The 10,824-nt window shown below is 36.1% G+C and overlaps 1 protein-coding gene across 1 annotated transcript; it reads right to left on the reverse strand.

The window, feature by feature from the left end:
• Positions 1–3,808: 3,808 nt before the first annotated feature.
• Positions 3,809–4,741, reverse strand: LOC101419234 (olfactory receptor 14A16-like). The gene has a single exon (XM_004446765.2). It carries the CDS (start codon positions 4,739–4,741, stop codon positions 3,809–3,811), a length of 933 nt encoding a protein of 310 aa, XP_004446822.2.
• Between the last annotated feature and the right edge of the window lie 6,083 nt (positions 4,742–10,824).

The following is a 10,824-nucleotide window of genomic DNA, read 5'->3' on the forward strand; positions in this document are numbered from 1 at the left end:
CCTTTTACTCATGAAGAAGATTTGCAGACTAAAATAATAAATTATCCTACATTTTGCTGGTTGGAATTTCATCTGTAAGAGTGAAATAGTCTCCCTTTCTCTGGAGTACTTAGTTACTTTGATTCATAGAAATGGCCTCAAACTCCTCTCTTGGTTCAGATAAGGGATTTCACTTCAGACATTCACATCACTTTAAAATTTGTTGTTTAAAATACTTGCTAATCAAATCCTACAACACTTGAAATGTATTATATGCCATGATCAAGTAGGTTTTATCCCAGGTAGGCAAAGATGGTTCAACATTAGAAAATAAATCAATGTGATTCACCACATTAAGAGATCAAAGAAAAAGTACAAAGTATAGCAAAATTTAACTCAAGATGTTTCAGAGACCTAAGTATAAAAGCCCAAACCAAAAAGCTCCTAGAAGATAACATAAGGAAGCATTTACAAGATATTGAAGGAGGAAATGATTTCATAAACTTTATACCCAAAACATGAACAAAGAAAGAAAAATAAAAGAAAAATGGGATCTTTTAAAATACAAAAACAAAAACAAAAACCTTTGTCCTCAGAGGAATTTGTCAAGAAAGTAAAAAGTCACCATTCTTAATGGGAGAAACTATTCTTAATGGGAGACCTTCTCAAAAATAAATAAATTAAAAAAAAAAACTTTTGTCCTCAGAGGAATTTCTCAAGAAAGTAAAAAGTCACCATTCTTAATGGGAGAAACTATTTGGGAAACATTTATCCAGTAAGGGCCCAACATCCAGTATATAAAAAGAAATCATACCTGTCAATAATATAAAAGCAAACAACCCATTTGAAAACTGAACAAGAGATTTGAATAGACACTTTTCCAAAGAAGAAACACAAATTGCTAAAAAGCACATGAAAAAATGTTCAAAATCACTAGATATTAGGAAAATGCAAATCAAAACTACAACAAAATATCAACTTACACCCACTAGACTGACTGTTATTAAATCAACAGAGAATTACAAGTGTTGGAGACAATGTGGAGGAAAAGGAACACTCATCAACTGCTGGTGGGAATGTAGATTGGTATTGCACATATAGAGGATAGTTTGGCCACACCTCTGGAAGCTATGTATAATATTGCCTCTGGAAGCTATGTATAGAATTGCCATATGATCTGGAAATCCCACTCCTGAGTACATACCCAGAAGTATTCAAAGCAGGGGCATGAACAAATTTATGCACAACAATGTTCATAGTGGCATTTTTCACTTTTGCCAAAAGTATGAAGCAACCCAAGAATCCATCAACAGATGAATGTATAAAAGAATAGTATGTATGATGGAATGTTACTCAGCTGTAAGAAGAAATAAGATATTGACACATGCAACAGCATGGATAAACTCAAAGACCTTATGTTGCATGAAGTAAGCCAGTCACTAAAGGGCAAATGTAGCATAATCTCACTCATATGAACTAAGACTATTGAGCAGACTCACAAAAGTACAATCTATAATTTAGGTGGCCATGATACAGAAAGAGAAGAGAGTTATGAACTGGTGCTTAATCTGGGAAGAAGCTATCATAAAGTGTATGGTGGTGATATAGCAGTGGGAAGAGTGCTGGTGTGTAGCTGTGTGCTTGGAGTTGATGGTTCCAGTGTGTGAGTTTCAGTGAGGTTGGGGGATGAGTTGGACCATTCATGGAGCTAGGGGAAATGTTGAAGGAAGGAATTGGTGGACTCTGGAGATGATTAGGGCTGTGTTTGAGAGTACAATTTTGGGAGTGTTAGTTCAGTACTTATGGTAGGGGAAGGTCACTGGTGTAGAGTGTCAGTGGTGAACAGATAGATGGGGATGTGTACACCTGGGGCAGGGATTTATGATCTATGAATGTGTTCATGTTGTCATACAGTGGTTTCTCAGTGGGTGTAGGCCCACACTATAAACAACAAATTATTAAATTCCCAACCAAAGCAAAAGCAAAATGCTATGTTGTTAAGTAGAGTGGCAAAGAATTTCTAGGGTACACAGGCAGTGCCTAATAAAAGGAGAAAAGACCAATATGCCAATCCTCCAATAATAATAATAATGCTTGCATTTATGAAAATTCTTTTAAAATTGGAAGTTCCAATTTTATCTTGGAACATGAACCATGTTCATGACATGAGTTATCCGAGTTAGACTCATTTATAATTTCTATACACATGATTCTTCTACCCCTTTTATATGAACCTATAACTGGCATTATAAACATCAGTTATGTATCCTGGAGATTTAACTCTTAAATCTCCTCATATGCAGGTTTAGTCTGGATTCTCAGAAGAGTTGAAGCCAATACCTACTCTCCAGATAATCAGGCTTGCCCAGGAAGACTAGCAAAATGATGATGTTGGACAACCCCATCCTAAAAACAAAGAGTATTTACAACTGCAAATGAAACAGTTCCTATTATTTAGCCCATAATCTGTAGGCCACCTCTCAATCTGAGGCAGAGTCAGCCTCACTATCACAAAGTACTCAAGACAGGGTAATAAACATGAGGGGGGGATTGCAAACATTGACCAAAGTAGGCATTATTATTTTAGTAATGGAAGAACTTGGATTATTGATATAAAGATAGTGGTTGTCAGAGGTTCTGAGGTTAAGGGGAGGGATGAATATGTGGAACATGTACATTTTTAGGGAATTAGAACTTCTTCGCATGATATTGCAATGGCAGATATGATCCATTATACATTTTTCATATCCTATAAAATTGTAGTCAAGAATATAAATTATAATGTAAACTATAGAACTTTACTAATAGCAATTCTTCAATATTTGCTCAATTTTAATAAATGTACCACAATAATGTAAGATTTTCCACCATATTTCTATTTATCTTGTCTGTATTCTAAAACTTTTTTTAAAAATAAAGTTTTTGATGTGAAAAAAAGAATAGATGAATATCTTTTAAATATAAAAAACAAGAAAGAAACCAAACTGAAATATAAGCAACACATATTAAAAGTGAAATACAGATCAGAAATAGTGAATTGCATATCTATTATCTATTTATTAATGTGATTGCAAAGATAAAGATGTACATCTTTATTTGAAACCCAAGAAAGTAAAAATTAATAACACATCAAGTTACCTTTTTGTTTTATTATGCCAAGGAGTGTGTATTTTAAAAATACTCAGAATATATTAAATAATCATATGGAATTGAAAAAAACATAAGAATTCACTTTTATCCAATACATTTAGCAATAGAAATCAGTATTTATGCCTTCAAGGACTATTTGACTATCTTTTAAACCTGAAAATGGTAAATGTAATAAACTAGCTTTCTTTCTTTGTGCATATGAAGAAAAGTGGAAGAATATTCATTAAAACCATTGAAAGTTTTCAAAAGAAGAGCAATTTTGAAACAATGTGATTTCCATCACTAGGTAAATATAACATGAATAAATCTCATGCACATATATTTGAGTGAGCGCTAAAATTTCAGCAATATTTTTTAATGGATAAATAGGTCAAAATTTAAAAAGCACACATAATAACAATGTCATAGCTACCCCAATTATATTTTCTGTTTCTTAAAACCTCTTGCTTTGGGGAAATCCTGTTTGTCATCTTTTTTTTTTTTAGATTAAAGTAATTTTGAGGAAGCATATTTATTTTTATTTATTTATTTATTTAGCATGGATTCCATATGCCCATAAAATTGTACACTTTCTGTCCTATTTAAGAGAAATAAATAAAAAACAGAAACAGAAAGCCTGGTACCATTAACTGAATTGGCCTGTTTCTAGTCTGAACTGAGTAAAATATCAGTGTGCTTGTCATTTAAACACAGTTTTTCTGAGAATTTTCCAGAAGGCAGCTTTCATATCCTTGTTCTTCAGGCTATAAATGATGGGGTTCAGTGTGGGTGGCACAACAGTGTAGGAGACAGACACTAGTAGATCCCAAACAGAAGGGTACTCTGACACTGGCTTTAGGTAGGCAATTGATCCTGTATTGAGGAAAAGAGTAACAACCACAAGGTGAGGAATACAAGTTGAGAATGCTTTTGATCTGCCTTCCACTGATGGGATCCTCAGTACTGTGGAAAAGATTTGAACATAAGAAACTATGATAGAAATAAAACATATAAAACCCAAAGTTGTTGTGACAATTATGGCCCCAATCTCAGCAAGGTACTTCTCTGAGCAGGAAAGTTTGAGTAATGAGGGGATCTCACAGAAGAACTGATGGACAAAATTTGACTTGCAAAATGGTAATGAGAAAGTTACGGCTGTGTTCAAGAACCCAGAGACAATTCCACTTATCCATGAAGCAGCCACCATATGTTCACAGGACCTTCTTTTCATGACGATCTGATAATGTAGAGGACAGCAAATTGCCACATATCGGTCATAGGACATCACTGTCAGCAAGGACAGCTCTGCACAAGCAAACAAAACAACCAAAAAAACCTGCATCACACATCCCAGGAAAGATATTGAAGAATTTTGTGTAAGGGAATGAACGATGGCCTTGGGAACTGTGACGGAGATGAAACAAAGATCTAACAATGATAGGGTCCTCAGTAAGAAGTACATGGGGCTGTGGAGGCTGTGGTCCAAGGTGGTAAGTATAATGATGAGAAAGTTACCAACCAGAGCTACCAGGTAGATCAGAAAGAACAGTACAGCATGGAGGACTTGCTCCTCCCAGATATCTGAAAATCCCATGAGGATGAATTCAGTCACAAAATTGCTGAGATTGCCCATAACACTACTCTCCATAGGCTGGACAAAAGAAAAGACATTGTGAGATTCTTTGTGTATACCTAAATATTGTGTAACCCTATAGTTTGAAATTTACTTGTTTATTTCTAATGAATTTCACAATTTATAGCTGCCATATAGGCACAAATTAATCTCTCAGTTTTCCAATTTTAGTTATCATGATTTTAAACTACCAAGAATTTGAAACAAAATGGAAGTAAAATCTTCACCTTGACAAAATAAGTTCTTCAAAATTGGTGAGGGTCTATGTGTTAAATTATCTGAACCACTGATGCAGAAAAAAATTTTTGAGTTACTATTTTCTCAGTTCTTATAGGGAAGTGACATACCTAGGGGATAAATTCATTACACACAATGGACGTCATTCCAGATTAGGATTTATTTATCTGAAACTAGTAGGGAAGGCAGATAACTTGGATCATTTTGACATGGAGATGATTCACATGGATCCTCTCAGTTTTGTTAAGTGCATACAGTAGAAAGGACTACAAAAGTAATTTATACATAATAATATTCAGTACGGAGACACTCCCAATGAATGGGGTCTTTGACCCACTTCTTATAGATCTATATTGTAAAGAGTAATCTCCATTCATACATGTGATGAGAAAACATGTACTCACATTCTACCGATAACTTCTCTGGAGTATATTAAAGTATATTTCTTGATGTAAAATCTTTGTGCTGAAATAAACTTGATAAATATGGGACTCCATAAAATTATTTTTTTTCTATAGTTCTATCTGAAGTTTAAATATGGTAATTTGCACTTTGTCTATGCATTTTGATGATCCCAGTGGGAAATCTTAAAGGAGAAATAGCAGTCATTAGTAGTAACATTTTGATGATGTTCTTACCTACTTTTTAATGGATGTTTCACAACAATGCAAAGTGTTGGTGGAGAGGTGATGTATGGGACACATATATGATGTTATGCATGTTTATTTCATAAGTTCACATCTTTTACTATGCTCTTATTGTATATGTATGTTTGAGTATGGATGATATGTTTCAATAAATATATCTTTAATAAAATTTTAAAAACCACAATGCCCTAAGTTTAAAATGTCTGGGTTCTCTAACACTTTGATGGTTTATCTATCAAACATATGCAGCATTCCCCTTTATCATCTTTATGTGAAAAGATGTGACGAAAGTGCTTTGCAGTACCCATTTTGTTCTAAGCACCTTAAACACATCAACTAAATAAATATTTAAAAGTCTTCTAAGAAAATGGTACAAGTATTATGCCAAGTTTACAAAGGAAGAAGGTGTTGTACAGATGACTTAAATAATTTGCCGGGTATCAGACAATAAGTAAATAATGAAGATAAAGTGTGCATCCCTACATTCTGTCCTAAAGCCTGTGTATTCATGACTGCAGTATTAAGTCTCTCAGGAAGGATGAATAGGGCTAAAAATGATCTCTCAAAGACAGGGGTTCTTAACCTTTTTTGTTCCATAGACCCCTCTGCCAGTCAGGTGAAAAACATGGACCCTTTACTAATTCCACTCTATACTGTGTATTATTTATTCAATATATCACATCCACACCAACTTGTTCCAAAAAATTAAACTTTTTAATTTCAATTCAAACCCTTGGACCCCTTGTTAAGAACTCGTGCTCTAAGAGCATACAACAAAAGAGAAATATCAAAGACACAAGATTTCAGGTAAATTATTTTAAATAGTCAAAATAAATTACAGGCATGATATAGAACTCAATTGGTGTTTAATAAGTAAAAATATATTACTAAATTTCCATGTTCTCTAACAATACAAAAGTATCATATTTTCTGGAGTATTCATTAATGGGTGAAGATATAGCAAATGCTTTTAGCAGATTTTTAAAAGTCAAAGGTTTTTCTTAACCAAGTATTTTCTTTTAGGTGACATAAAAATATAAGGGTACTTAAGAGAATCTTTTCTCCATAAGAGAAGCCCTCCTAGTGCAAACTTGTCATTTACATATAGTGCGTATATCTCTATATGCATGTATGGATATCTATCCATTTATGTATGTGAGTAAATGTGTGGCTGAGGGTTCAAAACCCTAAGGAGCATTAGCATTTTGAGCTGCAAAAATTTGTAATTAGAAAACCAGGGATACTAGAGACTTTTTCCCATGGCGAGATAAAGGAATAGAACACTAATAATGTTAGCCTTTATTTTTCATTAAATTACATCATTTTATTTTCATTATGGATCCTGTAGCTATTAAAAGTAGTGTTTGGGAATAGAATAAAAATAATTGTTATTAATTGAAAGGATGAAGAAGGAAATGTGGCAATAAGGAAGAATGTGAATTGTGCTCTTGGTCTTGAATAATGAGCAGGTGAATAATATACCAGCAGATATATCTATGAGGGAGAAGCATTCATATGAAGGAAAACCACAATTTGAGAAAATAGGGTGTAACATAATTTAAACATTTAAGGACAAGTAACTATGTGAGAGTTATATATTTATCAGTGGAGAGGAATCAATGTGGAATCCATAGTTACATGATCAGTGAAATTAGGGAAGCTCTTCCTCTAAGAGGTGACCATTTCTAAATCACATAATAAATTCAGGCAGTGACAAAAAGAAGGTGGAGTTTGAGCATTCAGGAAAACTTCACAATCATAGCTAGAACTAGTCACTTTACCAATTAAACTGCATCCTAAATCAACATTTGCATCCATCTGATTTTCACGACCTACCCTTTGCAAAAATACAAGAAAATATCTAAATGAAGAGAATCAGAACACGGTGTGCTAAAAGTTGCATGACAGAAAGAAGAGTTAGAATTCCTCACACTAGCCGTTCCCAGAATGATTTGATATTTCAATGGAATGTAGTGATTTCTCCCTTCAATAACTTACAGGAACTCATATTTTAATATATAATATAATTGAGACATCATACATTGATTATAGTCATGCATCTAGCTAGACAAGGGCTTTTGGGAAGATTTTTACTATAAAGTTTAAAAAATACCTATACTGAAAATTGCAGCAATAATTCCTCTTGAATGAGTTATTGTGAAAACCAAACACATGCATAAAGGCAAAGGGAAGCAGATAAAATACAAAAATAATGAAATGAAAAAAGAAATGAAAGGCAACATGTAGCTAAGAATATTCAATTAACAGAAGTCCATGGATAAAGAAGCATTTACTTATCTCTTTGGTATAATCTTCTCAGCTTAACTCATATTGTTCTTATTATATTTTGATCTGAAGCTTCAGACTTTCTTACTATCATTAGGCAATTTGACTTTTGAGTTGAGTTTCCATTATCACTCTTTTACCTCTTATTTCTTTTCAGATGTTCTGAAACAGTCAAAGAAAACCTCAGGGTGGATATGGAGAATGAGTTGATATATATATAGATATATATATAGATAGATATGAATGATATATATATATATATATATATATATATATATATATATATATGAATTCTAATATTTCTGAAAGGGAGACTATAGTCTCTAATATGTCCAAAGCATTGCAATATTTAGAGAGAAGTTCTAGGAAGGATTAATGATCTGACTGAAAAGTGTTTACCATTTTATTATAGGATGATATTCAGAGTAATTATTTTAGGAAGCAAAAATACTCTTAAGAGACCTGAAACACATTTTTCTTGTCCAGCCCAGGAGACTCATTTCTAGATTTTCTGCAAGACATGAGGTCACCAAGGACAAAATTACAGGAGGAAAAGCCATGATTCTCCCGATTTAATTGGCCTCTTGATGAAATAGAGCTTTTCAGCACCACACCTATAGTGTCAATAGTATTGACAGACTTTGAGCTTAAGAGTGTAACAGAGGTATAAAATATAGAGATTGACCTTACTTGCCAAAATTCAAATATATACCTGTTGGAATCTATTTTTGATAAGTGTGGGTCTTTGGTATAATCCATGTGACTATTTCAATTGATTTTCATCATTTTGAAGAAATAATAAATCAGGTTCAAGTATTTGGCTTTCTCTTAATAATATGCAAGAAACATTCTTTTCATTAAACTCTTTCTTCCCCTTCCTTTCTCTCTGTCTTTTTTCCTGTCTTCCTATCTCTATCTTCATAATGAAACTATGATATTAATATTTATCTATTTACATCTTTGCCTAATTCCAATTAATTTTTATTTGTGAGTTAAAATATTTATTAATACAAAATAAAAGTAAAGAGAACAAATAATTTCAGTTTAAAAGTCTGTAGATATTGATATCAGAAAATCAATTTCCTAAAATATTTAGAAAAGACTGAAGTAATATTTAAATCCAACCAAATTTTGTAGAATAATATTTAATTAAATTAAAATAAAAATATTTTATATTATTGTTACCATTATACTATTAACATTTTCTATACAGATGTGAACTTTGTCAAATTTAAATTACTAAATTTAACTTTATTTGATAATATAGAATTGTGGCGGCCTGCTCGGTCGGCAGAGGTGGGGTCTGGCTGCGGACGAGGGGTCGGTCCAGCTCTGGACGAGGGGTCGGTCCCACTTGGGACGAGGGGTTGGTCCCACCTGGGACGAGGGGTCGGTCCGGCAGCAGACGAGGGATCGGTCTCACAAGGGGTTGTGCAGTTCGGCTGACGGGGTCGCCCGGCGAAGCCGGCGACGAAGGGGTCGCCCGGAGAAGCAGGCGACGAACTGGGGACAAGGGAGGCCAGGCCCTTGTCGGGGGCTCTCAGGACTAGAGGGCGCACGGCAGAAAAACTACCGCGGAGACAAGGTAAACACGCAAGTCCACTTTATTGAGGGAGAGGCAACAGTTTTATAGGGTCTGGGGAAGGCTGATTGGTCGAAGCCACGCCCTGTTCTGATTGGTTGCCGGCGAAAGGTCAGTGGGCGGTACTGGACGGGGGAGGGGTGGTGGTTAGGGATTGGCTGTCGCTGTTGCTGGGGGAAGGGGCAGGGTCCAGGGATTGGTGGCTGCTGTTGCTGGGGTGGAGGGCAGACCCGAGCCTCCCGCCCACGCCTGGCTGTTGCTGCTGTCGGGGGGAGGGAAAAGGGCAGACTGGACCTCTCCGCCCACGCCCGGCTGCTGCTGCCGTCGGGGGAGGGGAAAAGGGCAGACTGGAACCCTCCGCCCTGCGCCTGCGCAGGGAGAAAGAAGAAGAAGGGTGCCGCCCCACAGGCACCGTGTGGTGCCACCCGGGAGGAGGGGCGGCCGCGGAAGCACAGCTGCCGAGAAGGGGAGACCCGAGGGCACTCTGCGCCCATGCCGAGCTCCCTTCAGGGGTGGCGGTGAGCCCGACCAGCCACCCCATTATGGGGGCAGCGGCTTGGCCTGCCACGGCCGCTCCCCCGCCGGGCCACACTTCAGCCCGAGGGGTGACCGCATAGAATGAAATTTTAAAAAGCATTTTTATAATGACTTTCTAAAAATCTACACATTTTGTCCCTCTCTAAGCCAAACCCAGCATGCAAATTTAGTACTTCACCCCTCCCCAATGTGGAACATGACCTCTGGGGATGAGTCTCTCTGCCTGGCACTAAAGGATTATTACTAAGCACCGTATCGCAATTCATCTGGAAAAAGGTCTCTACCAAAAGGGGAAAATGTTAAATACAAAAGTGTCTTTATAGCTAGGAAATTTCAGAGTGAGTCAGGAAGTCATTCCAGAGGTTATACTTGTGCATATCTCAGGAGAATCTCACTGTTGGTCACATTAAACAATGCCTCAAGTAAGGGTGCTCCTGAGGTCTTTAGAGACATCTAGGCACTATAGGCAACACAATCTCAGCAATTTGGCACCCAGCAGTGGGCCTTATTCTGGAATTTCTGGTCCCTAACTTAACACAGTTAGACTCCACAGTTAGACTCACGTATAATTTTCCTACACATAGCTGTTCTGCCCTGTTACTTCAGCCCTTAATTAGCATTATACTTGTGAAATTTATGTCCCAGAGACTTAAATCTTTGTCTGTTCTTATGCTGGTTGAGCCCTGAATCTCAGCAGAGTTGCAAAACCCACTCTCCAGTTCATTGGACTCATTCAGGACAACTAACAAAAGTATGTTGATGGACAGTGCCCATATCATAAAACAGAGAGTAAC

This window comes from Dasypus novemcinctus, chromosome 16 (genome assembly GCF_030445035.2).
Source record: "Dasypus novemcinctus isolate mDasNov1 chromosome 16, mDasNov1.1.hap2, whole genome shotgun sequence".
Lineage (NCBI taxonomy): Eukaryota > Metazoa > Chordata > Mammalia > Cingulata > Dasypodidae > Dasypus > Dasypus novemcinctus.